The sequence below is a fragment of the Thermobia domestica genome, chromosome 4 (genome assembly GCF_964235325.1).
Source record: "Thermobia domestica chromosome 4, izTheDome1.hap1.1, whole genome shotgun sequence".
Lineage (NCBI taxonomy): Eukaryota > Metazoa > Arthropoda > Insecta > Zygentoma > Lepismatidae > Thermobia > Thermobia domestica.
Genome location: NC_137457.1, coordinates 16,173,794 through 16,197,565, shown reverse-complemented (window position 1 = coordinate 16,197,565; position 23,772 = coordinate 16,173,794). Strand labels below are relative to the sequence as shown.

The window sequence follows — 23,772 nt, the reverse complement described above, 5'->3', positions numbered from 1 at the left end:
TAGTGTTTCTGGTTGTTTCTAACACTTTGAAGAAAGGTTATATAACTAATAGGATACTATCTTTTTCAGTTAAAATGCCGTATATCGTGTTTCATATTTAATTAAATAAATTCACAAGAGCAACGCACACTGGTACTAACCTTTGATTCCTTACTCATGAACATCTTAAAATTCTGTCTGGAAAATTGTGTGATCAGATTATTTAACAACATATTTGTAAAACAAATAAATAGAAAGGATATTATTAATCAAACTAATGAATAATGAGGCTTGTTTTGTAGAAGTTATATTGAAACTGGGGATTAATGAACAACTTATATTTTTAATTCCACACTTGCCATTAAATGTATGTTATTACTCTTAGAAAATGAAAGACAGTAAATACAAGGATATGCTACGACACAATTGTAATATTAATTCCTTTGAATTGCAATTAAAACGCAATTCCTGTAGCTGTCTTGTATGGTACCATTTTTTTCTATGAACCAGTAATATATGCAAAAACTTTATATTTCCAAATGAAACTATATACCGTACATTAACCATTTTAAATTATGGCTTTTTAAAGGTAAATTATTGAATTTCAGTCAATCAGCTACAGCATCATTCCTATTTATCGTAGGATCATGTTTTGTACCTCATTCTCTTCAGAATAGAACAATCTTTCAAACTGTTTCATTTACGTTTTCCTATCATGTCCCTAAGGCGGGAAATTTTGAGGGAAATCTGGATTTTTCCTGATTTTTTCAAACTTTGGTCCCCTCTGGACCCCCCTTGAAAAATACGAAGGGGTGTACTAAATGTGTATAAAAAATTTCAAGCTTCTATCTTGAAAACTAAGTGCGGGAAAATGTTTACCAATGAGCTAAGAACATTCCCACAATGCCCCAGATGACCGGATGTAATATAAAATTTTCCTGAGACATCCTTATTGAACCTATGATCATTCTTCGTACATCATTCCCTTCAGAATAGAACCCAATCGTCATTATCCCTCGTCATTTTTGGATTTTAACCCGGTTTTTTTTTCAGTATCGATGTTGCATGTATTTCAATAATTTTATAGTAAATGTCTGTGCTGGTTCTTACAACAGTTTACATGATATAATGAAACATTAATGTGCTATAAATAAAACTAACACTACACTATATGTTACGAGTAGCGTTGCCCTTGTACATTGGTAACTCCACCTACCCTTTGTACATTTGATAAAAACCCACCTCTGGGTTTAAACCCGGGTAAAACCCAAAAGGTGAAAACCCGAATTTATTCCCATCACTAGTCACAACCAGTGGTGAAAAAAAAAAAAAAATTTATTTTTTTGGCTTCAAATACAAAATTTTAAACCGGGTTTAAACTCAGAGGTGGGATTTTATTAAATGTGCACTCGTCAAATAAATAAATAAATAAATAAATGGATATATAGTTGTGTTCATCATATCTTTCAATGTTGGACAGCTAACCATCACTTGTGGTCATTTGGTGGGTGAATACGAAAGGTCTCGAAGAATCTTGGTATTAATCCAGTAAGCAACCAGATGTTCGTTTTCTAAATTAAATGATCTGACAAATACAACTGTTTATTCACTTGTACGGGTGTACAAGGGCAGTTAGTGTTATCAATGTACAAGGGCAACTGTACATTCTGTACGTTCTCTCTGATTATACTGCAGTGTTATTTTTATACCACCGTGATATTCATAAAAATCGTGAGAAGTACCACAGACATGATTATTCAATTACAATATCATATATCAATACTGAAAAATAAAAACCCGGTTTAAAATTTAAAAAAAAAAAAAAAACGAGGATTAAAACCCAAAAATGCCTAGCGTTCAAACCTATTCAAGCCATCAGGCTTTGGGGCCCCTATGTTTCGACGACACCGTTTCGGCGCCAGCTCAGTTCGGCGAAAATTTTATGTACAAGGGCACACATCCCATTTAATAAACATAAGCGTCGAGCTGAAACGGTGGCGCCGAACTAAGCGGGTCCGTCATGCTTTAACGCAGCACCTTGTCACAATTAACCACACATGCATTTAATACAAAAGAGAACGCTAAGACTGCGGCTATTCGCCGTGAAAAGCAATCACAGAAACTTTAAACGTGTTCACCCCTAGTGTTTGTGATTGTATTACGTGGTGAACTTTTTGGAGTTCCAATTCAAAATAGAATCAATTTCCAACTAACGTATTCATTGATTTTTCGCGTCTGAAATGTAGAGTGGCGACGGTTTTCTACATGCTTTCAATTTATGCTTTAAATCATGTTCACTTTCACACGTGATCACCTAAGAAAATGCAATGTTACGCATTTGATTTGCAAGATATCTTGATCAAAAGTTGTTAGTACATTCTCTTATCCTTCGGCAATAAGGATATAAAACTAAACTATGATCACTCTGGCGGTTTCTTATACAATTTTTGTCCGTGCGCATCTCAGAACGTTTAGTTCCTAGACCCGGGTTTAGTAGGCCTATTGGGAAATCCGGGCCTGCAAGAACAGATAATGAAATCTAATTGGAAACTTTCGAAATGTGGGCATAGAGAGAAAGGTAAATTATCAGACAAAATATATAATGAAGGAGAGCAGAAGAAATTAAGTGCTGTAACAGCAATATTAAAAAGATGGAATTAAAGAGAAGTAGGATGGGTGAGACTACGCACTAACTGAAGAATGGGATAGGCCAGGGGGAGCGAGAAAGAAGCTTACAAGGGAACCTTCCGAAAATGATAGTTGCAGTGAAAGATGTGGCCTATGCCAATTGAAAGAGCTGTAACAGAGATGTTCATTTCCAAAAAAATTAGCTGCCCATAGCAATAGGTTCAAGAAATATAAGGGGTGGAAGTTCGGGCAACAGGAAGGTGGACAAGGGGGGAAAGGTGCAAATTCCGCAAAAAAAGGGGGGCAAGGCAAAATACAATGCTGACAAGTGATGTATAGAAAGAGACTTGCCACAATAGGGAACAAATGAGGGCCACCAGTGGGGTTAACAGTGTTGCCAACTACAATAAAAAGTATATGTTTTCCAAAGAGCACTACATGAAGTGAGTGCAATATTCAGTGTCAACCTGTCATGTAGAACATAAGATATGGGGTGTATAATCAGTGGTACAATCTAACAAAAGAGAATAGAAAATACAGAAGCACGAAAAATACGGAAAAGACGGAGTTGGCCATAATGCGCCACATTTGATCACGAGCTGTGCATATTAGGATGAACAAAACAAGAAGCACCGACTATGCAGGAAACCAACGTACCTAGAGTCGAAAAGAAAAACGAGTTCCAAAGTTGGCAACACTGGCCATGAAAATCCAGACAAGTCTAATATAGTTAGGCCACTCGCTTCACGAAAAGAAAATTCCGGCAATAGGCATCACTCGGAATGCATCAATGCTAGAGTGATTGAGGTAATGTCAATTCGGGGAACATGAAATGGTTGGGTTGAGCCAACAACCGATAATAGAAGTAGTGAACATTATGTCATGGTTGGGTCGTATGTGGAAATATACAGGGTGTCCCACTAAACTTTGTGACCTGAAAGATTTACGAAAGGAACAAAAATGTGACGGATCCAGTTGTGCAGGAATGTACCACTGTCAGGGGGCGATAAAAGTCTGTGAGAAGCAAGTGCCCCCAGGGGTCCCCATCATAGGGCCCCAGGAGCCAATTTCAAATTTTCAAATGGCAACAGGGACCGAGTGGTACCTCTCTCGATAGATCATGGAATGTGTAACAATATCTATAGGAATCATTTGCTATATGAAGCATGTTTTTCAAAATGGCCGCCACAAATATATGTTGTTTCTTAACATGGCATCGAACATTGTGATCTCAAATTGCTGCGAAGCGAAAAGAGATGTCACAAATCCAATTGTACCGGAATGTACTCATGTCGAGGGCCAAGAAAACTTTGTAAGAAGCAAGTCCCCCAGGGCCCCCATCATAAGGCTCGAGGGGTCAACCGCAACATTTCAAATGGGAACAGGGGCGGATGATATTTCTCTGGATAGATACAACACCGCCTATAAGAAACATTTGCTATATGAAGCACCGGTATCAATAGCGCCGCCAAAAATCACGTTGTTCTTGTCACCGAGCAGATATTTTTGGCGGCCATTTTGAAATCCCATATAGTAAATATTTCTGATATGCGTTGTTGTATATTCCAAGATTTATCGAAAGAAATATAACTCGACCGATGGTGTTATTTGAAATTTTGAAGTTGGCCCCTGGGACAATATGATGGGGGACTTGGGGCACTTGCGTCTCACAGAAGTTTGTCGCCCGCTGACATGGGTACATTCCTGCACAACTGGATGTGTCACATTTTTTCGCTTTGAGATTATTTCAGTTGCAGAGTTAGGTGGGATACTCTGGATATATCATATAGGCGGTGATAGTACTACAGACAGCACCACACAGCAGATCAAGTCTTTGATTATGTTTGCTTTCTACAGGTGTGGATATGTAATAGAAAGACCACCAAAGGTTCCGACACCTCTAGAGTACTGTTTCGAGACATTCATAGGCGATCATTGTACCATGTGTGACGGATTGGCAGTATTCCGCTGTACTCACTGCAAATGTATCTTCAGTTTGGACCATTGTCTCATCGAACAATTGCACGTACAATGTGGACGAGCATGTACAAACGATCCGAAGATTAATGCCTGTTGCTGGAACTTTTTTTTTTGTGAAGCGAGTGGCCTAACTATATTAGAATTGTCTGGATTTTCATGGCCAGTGTTGCCAACTTTGGAACTCGTTTTTCTTTTCGACTCTAGGTACATCGGTTTCCTGCATAGTCGGTGCTTCTTGTTTTGTTCATCCTAATATGCACAGCTCGTGATCAAATGTGGCGCATTATGGCCAACTCCGTCTTTTCCGTATTTTTCGTGCTTATGTTTTTTTCTATTCTCTTTTGTTAAATTGTACCGCTGATTATACACCCCATATCTTATGTTCTACATGACAGGCTGATACTGAATATTGCACTCACTTCATGTAGTGCTCTTTGCAAAACACATACTTTTCATTGCAGTTGGCAACACTGTTAACCCCACTGGTGGCCCTCATTTGTTCCCTATTGTGGCAAGCCTCTTTCCATACATCACTTGTCAGCATTGTATTTTGCCGTGTCCCCCCTTTTTTTTGCGGAATTTGCACTTTCCCCCCCTTGTCCAACCTTGCTGTTTCCCGAATTTTTCACCCCTTATATTTCTTGAATCTATTGCTATGGGCAGCTAATTTTTTGGAAGTGAACATCTCTGTTACAGCTCTTTCAATTGGCATAGGCCACATCTTTCACTGCAACTATCATTTTCGGAAGGTTCCCTTGTTAGTATTAATGCAGACTCTTCAGATCAAATCTGTAACACTTGTACGAAAAGCAAGTATCAACATTTATCTGCCCGTCTTTCTCATTTTCCTTGGATTAGCGTCATAAAACTATCCACTCTTTCATACACTGATGTCAAGCAAGAGAGTTCCACACAGAATTTTCTCTACCATTCAAGACTACATCTGTATAGCTCAAACGATTGATTCAATTCTAACATTGCAGTTTGGAAACCCACACTTCCAAACATTGTTCTCCATCGAGATGGCGTCCGTAGAAAAACACACTGTGCGATATTGGAATATTCTTGGTTTATATTTCAACGTTGCCCATGTTCTCATAGTCCGAAAATAACATCAAGATTAGCACAAATACTTGTTGTCCCAGCCTAATGCTGCTATGACACTGTTAGTTTCCTTTATTGTAGTTACTGGTTTAAATAAAATACAGTGATGCACCTATGAAAATATCCTAAATATGGTCTATACCCTCCTCAAAATATTCTAAATATGGCCTATACCCTCCTCAAACAAATCCTGGGTACGGCCCTCTTTAAGACGAACCCCATTCTCAGCTTTTGAACATCCTACTAAGAGGCACGCAAACAAAAATGCTCTACATGGTCATAGATCATGATTTTTTAGATATTCCTTGTTCTATCAGATAGTCTTCCAGAAACCAGATATACTTAATTTGCTTACGATTGTTCACCAGATGATCTCCCCAAATAACTCACTTCCATAATTGTTCATCAAATAAGTCCAAATTTTTTTTTTGCGAAGTGTAGACTTACTCACGCTAATAATTGATTCACCTTCCATAACGAAATAAGCGTTTTCACGAAAAGAATTTCATAACACTAGGCATTTAACCTGATCAAAGAAAGCATTTAACCTGATCGGTGTTTAAGAACGCGCCCCTAGAGTCAGCGGTGCATGGAAACGTGACTTTCACGGCAGAGTCGCACGGTCCGTACTTACCATGATTTTTTGGCGGAAATATTGCAACGATTGCTAAACACTGCTTGTAATTATTTAAGTAAAACGTAAATTTTGTAAATAATAATAATCTCTTTTAATAAAAGATAAATAAATTTAAAATAATTCGAAAATGCTCTAGTAGAGGGCAGTAGCTGACTGGCGAGAATCAGCCAATAGCGATATAGATGCGAGCCATGCAACTCTATATTGAAGGGCAGGGTGCGAAATCCCGGGGGGACGGGAGGGATTTCCCCACCACCAAAAATTTTACACTTGCGTTTCCCCCTCACCAAAATCTGTAAGGAGGGACACCTTAATAGGAAAATATAAGTAGGTCTATAATGAAAATTTTCAGACAAACAATAATTTTAAATGCATGCATGCTGTTTTAGAAAACGTAGTTTATTTGTAAAAGGATCAGGTGTTTAACTTTTTCGGTTGTTCGGTTGTTGACGAGATGAAGACCTTTATTCTCTAGCGTACCAGTTGCATGCAAAATTGGTAAAATTTCTTAAACAAACAGATTGTTTTTCAATTTCAGTGGACGAATCTACAAAAAGGTTTGCCGATAAGCACTTGCTGTTATATGAACATATGTGGACGAAGAAAATAAACCTTGTTGTCGTTTTTATAAATTAGTGCCTGTAGAAAATGCCGATGCAAAATCCCTTGAAGAGAAAATTATTCAAGCATTTTCCGAAGATGGCATAGATATTTTTAATCTTAAAGAAAAACTTGTTGGATTTAGTTCGGACGGGGATACAGTGTTTACTGGGAGGAACGAAGGTGTTGCTGCTCAAATTAGAAGAAATGTCAACCCGTGCCTAATTAGCGTACACTGCATGGCACATCGAATTGGTCTTGTTTCTGAAAGAGTTTTTGGTGTTGTGAATGCTGTTCACAACTTCAAATGTTTGTTAGGCGAACTTTACAAGGTGTTCAGTAAGTCATCTACATCTGCAACACTTAAAAGTATCACGACAGTCACAGATGTCGCAGGACTGCTGAAAATCAAAAGATTGTTTCAGATACGTTGGATTTCAAATGAGAAGGATGCATTATTGGCAGTCTTTACATAATTTTCTTGTATAATGCAATTCCTACTTTTGGAGTATGAAAATACTGACCATTTCAACAGAGACAGTTTTAAACTGAGTGGTATTTACAAATAATAATAATAATAATAATAATAATAATAATAATAATAATAATAATAATAATAATAATAATAATAATAATAAACTGTCGGGGAAAAAGAACATTCTATTGCTCGCTTTTCTTCTGAATATTGCGTCCATTCTGTCTAATATTAGTAAAATGATGCAAAAGGAAGCAGTTTCGTACACTGAAATAGAGAAAAAATTGGCTCTACAATCCAAGCTCTGAGAGAAATGCGTATGAAAGATGATGTCAACCAAATTCTTTGTAAAGATAAGTATTTAGTGCACTGCAGATAAGCATCTGATACAGGGAGTGATGATAGTGAGTTTGATCAAATAAGGGGGCAGGTAATCCAGGGTTTAATAGGGGAAGTGGAAAGAAGGTTTCCTTTTAAAGATATCCTAAAGTGCTTTTCAATGTTTGAAAATAAAGATCGTAATAGCCTGAATGGTTTATACGGTAACGTAGGCGTACATAAAGCAGCTTAATTGTTTGGATTGAATCTTGATACTGCAGTGTCAGAATGATTTGGTTTGATTTAGTTTAACGTCCCACGGATATGCCTGCTAGGCTAAAGGAGACGTGGACCTACTGATTATAATGGAATCCGAATCACTTTGGTCGTTCAACTGTATCCCACCGTGGAACCAGGGACCACGCTAACCGAAGTCAAGCGTGCTAGCCAATAGACCAAGCGGGGGTTCTACAATGTCAGAATGGAGAGAGTACAAGTCAATTTCTAAGTCCATTGGAGCTAGGATCCAACCATTGATCCCACGCACCTGAGGTGAGCGCTCTACCACTGAGGCAACACGCCTTTTTGTTGTCTATCAAGTATTTGTATTGAAATCATATCTGTTATTTATAATAATATATTGTTGCTAATAATACAATATAGATACATAGTATTATTTAGACTTACAAAGGTGACCGTATATCTGAACGAACAAACTGAAACACTACGTACGTAGCGAAGAAACGAGAATTTCATAAAAAATAATAAAAACTATACTCTGACTCTACAGCTCATGAGGATCTATGGTTGGCCAGGTGGAGCGCTTCAAGTTAGTAGTTTTAATGCTTGGTTAGGACATCGGTTCTCAGGGACTATTATTTCTGACTTATAGATCTCTACCGCTATTTTCGTGAATGCAGTCTTCAATATGATGGTAAACACAAGGGTACTGTGCTCCCACGAGAGTCTAACCCTGGACCATATGCACCGAAGTGTATATTAAATGCAGTAGATAAGTTACCAATTTTGGGTAAATGAATAAATAACATTAAAGTATTTTTAAATAACAATGACGACTAGTTTGATCATTTATTATTATTATTATTATTATTATTATTATTATTAGTAGTAGTAGTAGTAGTAGTAGTAGTAGTAGTAGTAGTAACAACAATAATAATAATAATAATAATAATAATAATAATAATAATAAACTGTCGGGGAAAAAGAACATTCTATTCTAATAATAATAATAATGTTTATTTCTGTGCCATGAACAGCCTAACGGCAAAAATACAGCACTTTATCAGACAATATAAACACATATTACATACAATGTAAGCTATATACTGAAACAATAAAACATAATGATAAAATAAAGTAAAATAATATCGGATTAATAATTCCTTGTCAAATTAACACCATTTTTTTTAGTATCAAAATAGTCGTCATAAATAGTAACAATAATATTTGTCAAGCTCAAAAATTCATGCTTTTATACTGATAAAAATAAATTAAACAAAATTAAAAGAATTGGTCAGTCTTCTTAAAATTACAGATTTCGGATTCAACGGAACTAATGTTGATATATTTTTTGTATTATACATTGGTACCCTTATACCTATATTATGCAAGCAATATTCACTATGATAGCTATTGTCTAGTAATTTCTTAATAAAATCTCTTTCAATAATTTTTCTCCTGTCGCTCAATGCCTGCAATCCCCAAAATTGACACCAGTATTCATAACTACGTGAGAAGTAATCTCTATTCATTTTATAGCAGAGTAATAATAATAATAATAATAATAATAATAATAATAATAATAATAATAATAATAATAATAATCCATTAATATTTCAATTTTTTGGAGGCTCCACGAGGCATTAGTGTGGATCGTTGAACTTCTCCCCCCCATTTTCAAATGATTTCGCACCCTGTTGAAGGGCATGTATGTATGAACTGTAAACGCCTTAACTGGTAGAGTTCGTTGGAACAGACATTTCAAATTGGGTCGTTGACGACAAGCCTGGACACATTCCTGGGGTGCCCAGGTTTGTCGCGGTCGATCCCGACAAGCCTGGACACATCTCATTTTGGGTCGTTGACGACAAGGTTGGACGACGACAAGCCTGGACACATTCCTGGGATGTCCAAGCTTGTCGTGGTCGATCCCGACAAGCCTGGACACATCTCATTTTGGATCGCTGACGACAAGGTTGGCCAACGACAAGCCTGGACACATTCCTGAAGATGTCCAGGCTTGTCGGGATCGACCCAGAGATGCTTTGGCATATCTCATTTTGGGTCGCTGACGACAAGGTTGGACAACGACAAGCCTGGACACAAAAAGTGTCCAGGCTTGTCGTCGTCCAACCTTGGCGCGGTCCCCTCCGTTTTTATAAAAATAGTCAAGTACAGGGTGTCTACTAAAATTCCAAAATGAAATTTCGCTACTTTTCGTGACCTTTTCTTTACCAAATCATAAAATTTCCTAACATTTTCAATAGCGAATTCGGGTGCGAATTAGGCGTAATTTTCATCCATGCGATAGAAACGTACTTTGCTTGCGATTTGGTAGCGTCTAAAGGCGACCATAGACATTTTAGCTGGTGAATTTTGACGTTTTATAGAACAAAATTTTCCAATCTGTACTTACATTTGCACAGTTAAAAAAAAAAGTGAAGAAAACGCTAAATTTCATGACTTTTTCGTGACTTTCATGACCGTTTTCTGATTTCGTGAATTTTTCGTGACTTTCGTGACCGATAGACACCCTGAAGTATCTATAATCAAGGCCGACGAAAAGGCCGGACAAGGCCTGGAACTGCACAGGGAGCCAAATTTAGGGAATTTTAGGATTTAGGGAGCGCCAAATTCACTATGATGGTTAAGCTCCCATAATTATAATTTTGCTTGCAAAAAGTACGCTGAGACATGAGCCTGTTCAAATTACGTGGCACCTGTAGTTACTACTTTGTGTCAGGCTTTAATCAATTTAGGATTGTTTTTGTAAGTCCATTATAACAATTCTTCCGCCTTTAATAAACTCACAATACTTCAATGTTGTATTGTATGTGTGCTTCACCGTAAATTTAGCACAGAGTAGAAAAAACGAAAACAACAAAAATACTTTGCCGTCGTCTTATTTCCATCGGATCAGGTGCAAATACCAAGGAAAAACGTAGGAAAATGGTCTCATTGAAAAATAGTCAATAAAATCCAGGGCATTCGTGTGAGTTGAGACGCCCGGGGCGAGAGGTGTGGATTCACTTTTATCAGTGCATTATATATAATTTTTCTTCATGTTATTTTTAATGTAAGAACATCTGTTTATAAGAGAGGAAACGAGATTTTTTTTTATTTCAGGTTCTACTAGGGTTGCCAACAGTCCCGATTCTGTCCTGACTGTACCGATTTCTGACTTATCTGTCCTGCGTCCCGACCGGACACTCATCGAGGCGCATATTGCCCCGATTTATCGATTTTCAAAGTTAATTTATATTTTACTCGGTCATTTTTTACAAAGGAATAACTTATTATTTTACGCGCACAGTTTTGTGTATAGAATCAATGTAACAAATTTGTCTTTTAGTTTGACTCATGAAAAAAATAGTTAGCAGCTCGTCTTTAATTTAGAGTTATTCCCTAATTGTTTTGAGTTGATAATCCAGCCGATTATGATGTTAGTATGCTTCATGCAGCGCTAAAAATGTTTTTGCAAACTCTACATAAAAGCGACTGCTACCGCAGTAGCAGTAACACTAGCGCTCATTTCAGCGGGTGGCCGCCACGCTAACTATACCGGATAGCGTTCGTCTGCCAAATCTAATACCAGTGTCGGCGTCTTGTGCTTCACTTTTGGTTTGCCGCGCAATTGCATTGTTTACCTTAATCTGTATTGTGAGTTTTATTCTGTTCTTCGACGTTATTTTATGCATACAATGATCGATGATGATGAAGATAACATCAATAATGGACCATGCACATCGAAATTTTGGAGGGAAGGGGGACTCCAACACCGATTGTCCCGTCCCGATTTTTTCTTAAGGAAAGTTGGCAACCCTTGGTTCTACTGTTATCATTCTTAATGCTCTGATGCTGTATCCATACGTATTGTACTTGGTTTTCGATTGTATATTATGAATTTTTTGTATCAATACAGTAAACACCCACTTAATTACCAACCCTGCCATCACTTGCCATTCCAACACTATGTCACAGCCCCAAATTCCAAAAGAAGAAAAATAAACAATACAACTGTTCAATAAAATGTTCACTGTACTAACATACGTGTTACTTTCCTCACTAATACAGGTAAATTTAATTAAGTGTTTTAAAATATGTAGTGTTATTATGAAAGTTAGAATTTACTACTTAGACATACTTAGATACACTCTATACCTCCGTGTGCTAGGGCTGATGGTGGAAAACGGAACACTAATATTCACGTTTTTTGTACTTGCCCTTGAGTGTGGTGGGGGGAAAAAGTTCTTCATTTTCCTATCAGGTTATGTGGAGCAGAGAATAATGGCAGAAGTGTATAGCATGGAAATTTTGAAGCTCGTGAAGATTATGGTGGTGATCATGTAGAGAAGTGAGGGAAGCTTTAGCATATAACACAACCGTTTTCTCCAATAAATATTGTGTTTTCTATTTCGTATAACTAAATGGTCTTCATTTTCTGGATGACCTTCGGGTATTACTATTAGTTAATAATTACTTAACAACTCCCCAAAAATTTCTGCTGGCAAAAAGATTATGTATTCTGTTGAGATAATACTTACTCTTTAGTTGCCGTCTTGACTTAGTTACGGAACCATGTTCCTAAGTTTTCTATGTCCATTACGTTTATTTAAATTATTTGGGATTTAATATTTATCTCTAATTTTTATTAGGTTTGGATTTTCTCAATATTGTTTCGTTACTTTGATGGTTATAATGTTATCCTATTCCAGAGAACAGACTGCAAGACAGTGATGGAAAGGTTCAGAAACTTCTTGGCCCGGAAGCAATAAGATCCGTGCCTCATCAGACCTCCTGACTCAAGACACAATTTGATCCGGGAACGTAGGTGGATCTGTGACTAGGAGTTGAGTTGATTTTGAGTTTAACGTCCCTTTCAGCAGCGAGGCTATATGAGACGTGGACCTATTGATTAACGTGGAATTCGAACCACATGAGCTTCCGCTGGGAATTGAACCCGGGTCTCTCACGCCACAGGTACGTACGCTAACCGCTTAGCCTCGAAGGAACATCTGTGACTAGGAGTGACCCGAACAGACTCAGTGTGATCTGGAGACGACGAAACATCGTCCTAAGGTTTTCTTTGAGTTTAATGTACCATGATTAAACCTGTAAGCTATTAAAGACGATGATTAAGGCACGTAAATGATAATGGAAGAATTGGTGGAATGATAAAGTGGGAGGAAACGGGAGTAGCCAGAGAAAACCTAGAAACACGATGCTGTCCATCACAAACACTTGGTTGGGATTGAACCTGGGACCCCACGCTCTACCTCTGAGGCACCGAACCACCGAAACATCAGCACATGGAAAGTATATATGATGCTGTTAATATCATTCTTTTTTTTAAAAAAAAAAACACTTGATTTTCTCCTTTCTCTCTCTCTTCCTTACAAAATCGATAATATTCTTTCTCTGTCGTGTGTTTATGTGTGTCAAAGCATTGTAGTGAAGGGTTTAAACACATAAAAATCACAGAAAATAAGCATTACAAATTTTGCCTATGGGACTCTCACATGAAATTTAAGTGAACGAGCTTATAAAACTTGTCATGTGGAATAAAATAGATGTACTTGAGTCCAAACAATGTTTTGTTAAATCTTTTTTATATCGTGTTAGAAACTGCCGCATTAATTCTCAGCGCGGTAGGACGAATAAACATGAAATTATATTTGAAATTGTCAAGACATAGTGCCTTCATTAAAAAATGTCACACCCTGAATCCAACACGGTGTGACATCATTAATCCATTATAAAATACTAGTGTAATACTGTAGAGCAGTGATTCCCAAACTTTTTGACAGATAACACACCTTACAAAACCCTCAAGGATCACGATTCACTTATTAGATTTTTAAGATTGTATAAATTATCATAGTGTAAGACTTTACATGTCTATATAGTAAATAAGTATCCAGAAATATAATTGAGCATTCGTGCTGCTATCGTCTCAATTCAGTTTGTCCCAGAAATTTTAATTAATTAATTATTAAAGGATTCATGCTGAAAGCAAAATGTGTCGTATAAAGTACATTTATATTCATATGTACATTTATAAACCTCGTGGATGACATAATACTTATTTTAAAATTCCAAAATTTCGCGATACACTCCATGGGGCTGCACGACACACACACCAGTTGGGGATTACTACTCCAGAGCTGATATGTTGACCGTTTCCGGGTCACAGAGTTACTAGATCGCTGCGTTAGTACGAGCTTCAGTGACGTGGACAAAAGTCGTGACCCAATTGACCCAATTAACCCATTTGGTCTGTGACGCGTGCCATCTTGATACAAGATATGAAGGTATTCAACACAAAACAATGCTCGAAGATTTTTATATTTTTATCTATTATAATGCTTTATCTAATAGTATTTCTAATTGAATTTTTTCTAAGAAAATAGTTCTTTTGTGTGTGTAGACGTAGGGTAATTTCATTACATCTAATAGGCATGCTCTTACCTCGGTATCCTTAATGACGAGAAGTGGTCCATGTATCGGACAATCGCCTTCCCATTCTCTTTCACAGTCATCACAATCTGAAAGATCATAATGAATAATCTAACTCATTAAGTTATTTTTATTGTTTAACCATGTTCTGCATAATTTTATTGATCTCTTTTCTCTGTTTTAGGTTTCAAGTATAAATACAACCCGTGGTGCTATTCAGCCGGTTCGCTAGAATCGACTGTTAAAATATTTCGAATTCGCAGAACTGTTTGTTATACTCAGACACAATGGCGTATTTAGGGGGTGGCTTCCGGGCTTAAGCCCCCCCGAAATCTTAGTAAAGTAAATTAAATATCTTGCAGAATTTTCACATTTCCAGGCAAAGCCCCCCCCCCCCAAAAGTTAGCAAAGCCCCTCCCAAAACAAAATCGTAAATACGCCACTGCTCAGACATAAACACACACACACACACCTGACCTAGCTAGGAGTACAAGAAAGATGCCAAACAACTTATGTGCTTGGACCTGGCAGAACCCATTTTTGGGAATGGAAAATAAACTATGCACATCTTTTGTTCACGATTGTTCCCATAAAATTTTCGTTTCTGCACGATTTATAAACAATTTATATCAAAAATAAAATGAGGGGTGCCAACTTTACGTAGCAACCCACTTTCGAAAATCGAAAATAAACCTACAGATAAGATTTATATATATATATATATATATATATATATATATATATATATATATATATATATATATATATATATATATATATATATATATATATGTGTGTGTGTGTGTGTGTGTGTGTGTGTGTGTGTGTGTGTGTGTGTTTCTATTAACATAGCAAGTGTGTGTATTGCAAATTTCAACTGGAAAGGAGAGGTTGCAGAATACAAATTTTTCACAGCCAAAAACAATTGACCCATTTGAAGAACATTACTTTGCTCTGTACATACCAGAAGATTAATGGAGGTCGGGAGAAACTTTAGATTTTATTTTAAGTTTCTTTGTTCTTAGAAATTCTGGTAGCTACAGAGTTAAAAATACGATCTCCCAGAACCACGTATAAGCGTTTATTTCTTAGTCTCAGAAGCTCAGATATCAAGAATGAGAACTGGGATCATATGAGTGAAGTGGTGAAGGATATTTATATTTGAAACACATACAGACCATTATCAACAATTGTCGATCACGCTTGTATTAGGATGCTGTGTAGGTCCCTACTTGTTACTTGTGGTATCCAGTAAAATATTTGCTTTTATCTACCTTATATGATTTGTTTCCTAAGAGAATTACATCTAGTTATCTAGCTATACATGTACTATAGAACCGGTTCTCTCATACAGAACCGGTTGCCAAAAAATTTGGTGTCTTCCCACTTGCGACAGTTCTATTAGCGACAGGAACTGTTAACTGTCCTATGAGCGACCGATTCGATCTATTAACTGCCCTATGAGTCACCGATTCGTTCATACTAAGATAATGGAAGAAAATAAGGTTCTCTCTTCTTTAACTTGTTTTATGCTAATGTGATTTAGAACCTAACAAAATGTACTATGAAAAATTTCGCTCTACCTGAATTTAATACGTGAGAATGCTCTCATTATATTAACAATCTTTTATACGTTTTCACTAATATTATATTTTTGAATTAATTTATATAAATACATTGACTCTATCAAGGAAAAAACTAACTAAATATTTAGAGTAGCTCCGCCTTTGTCTGTGATTCTAATATAATTAAAAATTTCATGTTAAAATGATACGGAGCATAAGTTTAGATTGGATATGTTTATGGCATAAGAAAGAAATCAGAAAGAGGTAGGGGCGCCCGAAAAAAATTTTCTAGGGAAGGGCATCTCCATGGTTGTTTTATCACGTCTGGTATATCGGGTATTTACTATATGTGGTTTGCTATATTACGTATACATTTTTGTGAGCCAGGGGGCGACCCCTGCCTTCCCATCGGGTGCCCATGGAAAAAAGTTGTTCAACATTTGAGGATATCAAAGAAATCTAAAAACACTGTGTATTAGAAGAAATTTTTACACAAGTTACAAATCTCTCGCAGGACTTTACAGTTCGTCTAGTTATAAGGGATTATTTCAGATTGCTTCACGACAAGCTTTTATGTATAAGTCAAAACAAGGGAGGAAGCCAAATTAAGCAATTAGTTTACGTTTTAGTAGCTTACAATAGGGGGGACGGTATTAAAGAATTTGTTTACCTTTAGGAATATACTTTTCATGGAAATATTCCTGTTGTCTCGTTAAGTTATTTGATATGTTTTATGTCAAATCTAACTCAAAATTAAAATAAGTTTTATTTGCACTCGCAGTAGAGGAAAAATATATTTGACAAACAGTATCACTGGCACGTACATATTTCATACCAAGGTTGTTCGGGCGCTAATAACGCCAGAGGCAAACATATTTTACGAGATGGAATCATATCATCTTCCATCATCTCAATGTAAAAGAATCGGTCGCTCATAGGAGAGATAACAGTTCCTATCGCTAATAGGACTGTTGCTTCTGGGACTAATTCAAAAATTTGAATAGCACCACTGAAAATAACAAAGTAAATATTGTCAACAAACAGGGCAAAGCGTTTTCAGTTACGTAGTTTTAGCTTGCACCAGCAAGCTAGAGTGTGAATGAGGGAATAAAGCAAATTTAGGCTGATATCATTGTGAGCTTGAATTTCAGCGAACGTGCATGAACGTGTTTGTTTTATAGAGAGATTTATTTGACACAACATATATTGTATGAGTACAGAGTGTAATCAGGTGGAGTTTGGAGGCCGACTTCGATTTCAGTCGATTCTATTTAGTGGTGATTACGTACTGGTGGAACTAAGATCCTGTACAATTTCTGTTATGTTAAATAGTCTTTGAACATTTTGTCATGTTTAATCTTAGGTCCTCGAAGCATATTAAATCATACACACTTAATGTTCTCTGGAGTTCCCACCGTTGCTCTCTGTGGGTATGCTTGAGTGTAACCAACGTGACATGCCATTGCCTGTTCAATGCACTAACTGTCTTCAGTGTATGATTTGGTTCGCGGTTTTGTTAGTAGGGACATAAGCAGGGGGGTATGTTTTGAGGGTTTGGACCTTTTCTACCCGAAATCACGAGTTTTCTGTATATTTAGTCTAATTTTAGAGGTGATTTTACAAATTGTAAAATAATGTATCCTCATATTGCATTTAACTTCCCCCAAAATAAATTCCTGTCTGTGTGCTTGTTTGTAAGTATCCATAGAGATAGTTGCTTCTGAAATAATCCTACAGTGATATGATGTAGTTCTTTCGAATAAACTTTTTATATTGAAAGTGAAAAAGGTGCACTTGTGCACGAACAAACGCTCTACGCGTGCTCCATGGGTGCTGACGTTACAAAAATGTCTACACAAATGTGTTCCGTTCCTTTTCTTGTTGTTGTTTGTTTTCTTTTTACTCGTGCTTACGGTCAGTTGTGCCAGTCTAAAAGTAGGGACCAGAAAATGTTTGTATAATAAAGAATTTAATAAATACAGTACATGTCTAGTCCTGTAATCGAGCTCTCTTGGAGGCGGGATAATGTGGTGAGCAGAAGTGTACTCACACAGAGGATCCATCGGTTCCGGAATTCTCCCTAAACTTCGAAATTCAATATACATCTGTATACTTTCTTAGTAAAAATGTACTTGTTTAACAGAGAAATGATTGTTACAGCTTAAAGATGTGATCTTTAGCTTCCTCTCTACTCTTCCTTTTCTTGTAAAGCAATCTAATTCTGTTAGTTTTTTTTTCTGAGTATGAGTGAGAACACTTAACAATTATTTATCGTCTTTTCGGATGCAGAATAACACTTTTATGCAATATAGACATAGTATTTTGTAGTATGAGACCCCTCCCAAAAAAAATCTGGTACGCGCCTGGTGGTGAGGAACATGTATAATATGTGGGTTGATAATGCCTAATGATCTGTGTCAGAGGCGGAGTAGGACACCCAACTACCCGGCAATTGCAAGGTGGCAAATATGTAAAGACGAAAATATCTGTTTCTAGAGAAAATATTTTGTTCAAAAATTTTACCTCAATCAGTAGTGCTATGTGCAAATGCTTTCAATATCTTTTAGTTGTAGGTTTCGTAAAATTTTACGGTGGATAGTTTTTTTAAAAATCAGAGGAGATGATGCTATTGAAAATGGTACCAGTTCATTTATTATCTCCATGTAAATTATATTTACAAAAACTGAACCTTACGCACAACCAGAACTTAAATTTGTGCCCAGCGACTTAGGAAAATCTTTTTTGCTCTTTAGGTTGTATTATAGTACAGTATCGAAAATCCGAATTCATGGGCCAATATTTTGTGATGGGCTAACTCTGTAGCTAAGCCGAATGAGGAAAAGTTTGCCAAATCGCCCTTGTTCCGTGCACGCGCAAATTATACCCATTTCAAATACGGTCGTGCTCGAAGCCCACGTTTGGAGAAGCGTATGAGAAAAGAGTTGATTTTGTCTCGTCTCAAAAATAAAAAATAAAATATGTTTCTTCTCTAAAGTGTGTCTGTTTCTATTGGAAGAATTCTTTCTCATCTTGAATCTCGTCACGAAAATTTTCTTTCGTTTCGCCTCATGCGCAACGCTATACACGTTAATTGTAGGCCATGCCCTTCGTAACCTCGGTATTGTATAAGAACGGCATACAAAACACAAAGTTACGTTTAATAAATACAACTGTCAATTGTATCTAATAGGAAATAAATAAACAATAAAAGTAGAATTTTGAAGGTTCTCAGAAACTAGAAAATTAATAACGTAAGATGTTTGAGAATTCTCACTACCATTTTATTAGATTATACATATACAGATATAAATGAAATAAGTAAATTAACACAGGAGAGATATCTAACATTAACAAGAGTAGATACTAGTTAACATAGGATTGACAAAAGGGATACAGTAAGGTCTAACAAATTAATTAAAAAGTGAATACTATAGCCATTTGGAATGCGAAGTTAATGTTAATTTAATACATTAAAAATAAACATTATTAACAGTACAGAGCGGACGGAAAGTCTCGTTCATCCCTGCATTAATAATACTTAATAATATTTACAGTTATTTATTCTAAACGTTTGTATATGCACCTCTATTATCCCTGAACATCTTGATGTGCCTCCATGTCCATGTCAACTTTAGCAGCTGCGGCGTCACAAATTCAAAAGTTTCAAGCACACTTACCCACAAATAATCATTATCCACGTACTACTACTTCCTGATGTGTGATTAGATGTTATCCCAAAGGGCATTGCCTAGTGTTGTAAGGTCCGAACTTCGAGGCCGCCAAGGATAAGAGGCTGGTGGATTTGAGGACCTACGTCCTATCCGCCGGCCAGGACTCTGCGTTCGTAGTAGAAGCCAGTCATTCAATATCTCCAGATACGTGACTGGGTCGCGAAACCCTCAAAGAAGTACGAATCAAAGATATATTGTTTAGTCATTCCCGCCCAAAGCATAATGTACGAAGGGTTGTTCTCAATTTCTTGATAAAAATATGGGTTTTCCATTGCCCATATAAAGACGTTTCTATTCCGCAAACTCCGATGAATAGCACATTCATCGGAAAAAAGAAAGCATTTCCGAGCAAGAATAATGGGGAACGCCTTCTGCATGTTGCATGATGGCGATTTAAATCATTGTCGGTTAGTTCATTGATAGTGATTGACAATGATTCCAAATTTCCAACAGGCCCAAAACCCTTACTTTTCGACTCCATATTTTCTCTAGTATCATGTGAGGCAGTAATAATACTGAAGGCCACGAAGAGATAAGCCTCTCGCCAGAGGGCGCTGATAGCTTGAAGGCTATGTGTGTGTGTGGTTTGCTCTCCAGCGTTAGTATGGTAAAATTCCTATTGTTTCAGTACAAGATACTGTCATCCGTGGATATTATTTCTGCTGAGTGATGTGTTATGTGAATTGACTTGTATATTTTCTCTGGTTAAATCCATAAAGTAATATATTTTAAGGTATAGTTGGTTCTTGATGAGTTAATACATAGCAATGTGCATGGGCTCCCGAAGGGGAGGGAGGGTGGGGCTCGGGACCCACTCTGGCTCACGAAAAAAGTATTAAATTTCTTAAGATTGTCATAATAGAAATAAAAAATACCAAACGTAATGTAGCAATCAGGAAAATGGGCCCCCTCTAGAAAATTTTCTTCAGGCGCCCATGGCAATGTGACTAATTCCCGTAATTCTCGTAATTACGAAGAGCTGTAAAATTTTCACGGTGTTTCTCGGTGCTGAAATCTATTGTTATATGCTACGTGATTCTTCTAGATTTGCCTCCTAAAAAGCAAATTGCGGTGTCCTGTGGTTTAAAATTATATCTTAAATAGTATCTGCTCATGCCAAATGAAACAGAAAGCAAGGTGAACTCTTTAGCAAAAAAACGTCATTTCTATCGATTTTTATATAAGTATGGGTATTATACTCCGTTTCCAATTGGATATAAACTGTCTTTGTTCAGAATTAATATTGCAGGAACACATTATTACAAGTACATTTTCCTGTATACATTGAAAATGGAATGTCGACGCCGACGAGAAGCGTTATACAGGACTTTACAATTACATTCTGGAGGGAGGAAGGAATAAAAACCATTCTTGTTAAACCACATACAAGAAACAAGGATAGAAGATTAAGACAAGAAACGGAAATACATTGACAAGGATATTTCGCGATTTTGTAGCGAGTTATTTCACCGACTGGACAAGGCGTGTAGGAATTCACAGACATTTCTTAAAAAAAAAAAAAAAAAACAAGGTAAAGTGGTTGGACCAAGACTTTACTTCCGAAATTAATATTGAAATTCCGTCTTCTTCTACTAATAAGATAGGACGACCGCAAATGAACTTTAATGAGAGCAGCGTTAGATCGAGGGGAAGGTAAACTTTAGAACTGCGAGTTTCCGAAAGTGCAGAACCTTTAACATTTGTAGGAACTATGAAGCAAAGAGAAAGATGTAACACAGACTCTGCAAAACTAATTGACGAAATACAGGAATCGCCTACAACAGCAATCAAAATTAGGAGAGCTTGACAGTCTATTTCGAAAAGCCGCTCTATTAGGAGCTACACAGGAGATAACGCATAAGCTCTGATTCTCGAGGCAGGTGAAACAAATTATTCGTATCTCTTGCATAGGCAAGGGGAGAAAAATCTAAATGCTGACATATATCCATCATAAAAAGGATTCCGGTATTATCTACAAAATGTAACTTCATCAGAAGACACTCTGAAGTTAATCTTCAAGATTTACTAGATCATACTACACATCGACTGCTACAAGCGCAAGAGCCAATATTAGACCAAATCCCAAAAATCTATGTAGAATCACTGATACTTTGTCTAAATGAAGTATTTGATGTGAGTGGTGGCCCGTCACAGTACAAGCAAAGGGCAGAACAACGTAACTTTTCAGATAACGACATTTATTTGACGTCATTAGTCCCACTACAACTACAATGACCAATTTGAGCAAACAGTAACATGGCATAATCCTAAACCATCTTTCACACACTTTTGTCGACCTATGACATTTCAGTTTCGAAAAGAGTTCCAGGATCTCGTGAGAAAAGAAACTTCCAACTTCGAACAGCAAATTAAGGATCTCAGCAAAACTGAATATGCAATTAATGGCAAAATAATGCAAGTAGAACATCTGGTTTCATTAACAATGGTAGATGGAAAAGTATGCAGTGCTATAACTACAACATCCACCCATAATTGCTATGTTTGCGGAGCTACCCCGAAAATAATGAACCAATTAGATATTCTGACAGGAAAAGACAGACATATCTACATTCAGATTTGGAATTTCCATTCTCCATACTAGAATAAGATTTTTTGAATGTTTGCATCTCGTTTCATATAGACTGGAGATCAAGGAGTGGCAAGTAAGAGGTAACACAAGTAAAGAAATAGTTAACAGACGAAAACAAACAATCCGGCAAAACTTCAAAATATATCCATAGGTATCTTAGTTGACCAACAAAAGCCTGGAGGAAGTGGTTCTTCAAATGACAGTAATACCCCGCCAGGACAGTTTTTGAGAAAGAAGACGTTTCAGCTGAAATTACTGGAATGGATCGTGAACTGATTCACAGGTTTGGTGTTATATTGTGTACATTATCAAGTGACTTTTCCGTCAAAGTTGATGCGTTTAATAAGTGCTGTAAAGAAACAACCGAGCTCTTCGTTTCTTTATATCCTTAGTATTATATTCCTGCCTCTGTCCGCAAAGTTCTTGTTCACGGTTCACCCATTGTTTCTGCGGCAGTGCTCTCCATATGACAGATGTTAGAAGAAGCACAAGAGGCCAGGAAACATTTTAAAGAATACAGGTAGTTCACGTCCGGAAAATTTCAAGAGAGGAAACAAATATTGACATCATGCACCGCCTATTGCAAACATCAAACCACATGATTTCCTCATAAAACGAAGTCTTTCTCAAGAGGTCATTAGTCTCGTAAATCCAGCAACTCAGCCACCCAAAGGAGCTTCTACCCCTGAAACTGACAACGATGACAGCGATTAAGTTAAACAGATATCTGTCTGTCCTTCTAATGAGATTTTATGCACTTATAAGTATCTTATTGTGGATTTTATCTCGTACTACAAGTAATAATTAAAACATATTTAGCCAGAACATGAAATATTACAAAAAATAATTTTGACTATGCTTTAGGGTAATTGAGACTACTAATGCATTGACCGGAATGCGCGTAGGCCTTAGTTCATTTTCAGATGGAGCTTTATTGTGCTCTTTGCAATTGCAAACTCTACACAACTTTTTCTGGTCGACTTCCAGGGTGAACGCTCACTGACGCACAAACTTATGCACACGTTTCTTTCCGGGTAGATAGACGAGCAGAACGAAGAGCATCTATAACACTTCCCAGGCGAAAAGTGTTTTTTTTTCTCCTACGTGATTAAAGTTTGACGGTTTGTTGGGTCCTTACCGCACCATTTTGGAAATATCGCATGTGGCACATTTTCGTTGCTGTGCTTCCGTTCATGGACCGACACGCTTGTCAGCAAGGTTCCTTCAAAGTGAAATCAATTGTATCTGCCATTTGTTCATCAAATACGGAAAGGAGACAATGAATTGGTCAACTCACAGACTTTATTCTCCTCCCTATGCGAGCAGTCACGTGATAGTTACGCGGCAATCAGGTGACAATTCACGTGAGAAGCACTGTTGTCAAAGTAATGATCAGAATGTAAGATTCAAATCTTAAATATCTTAACATCATACATTGTTACGCATTTAGTTCGAGTGTAAAGAAACGT

General features: G+C 37.0%; 1 protein-coding gene across 1 annotated transcript in view; it reads right to left on the bottom strand.

Moving 5' to 3' along the window:
* Positions 1-23,772, bottom strand: part of LOC145683257 (histone-lysine N-methyltransferase PRDM9-like) — a 77,068-nt gene that overhangs the window by 26,137 nt on the left and 27,159 nt on the right. Inside the window, exon 6 of the mRNA XM_081754629.1 lies at positions 14,430-14,506. Within this exon, the coding sequence (XP_081610755.1) occupies positions 14,430-14,506 (77 nt within the window). The remainder of the gene's footprint in view (positions 1-14,429; positions 14,507-23,772) is intronic.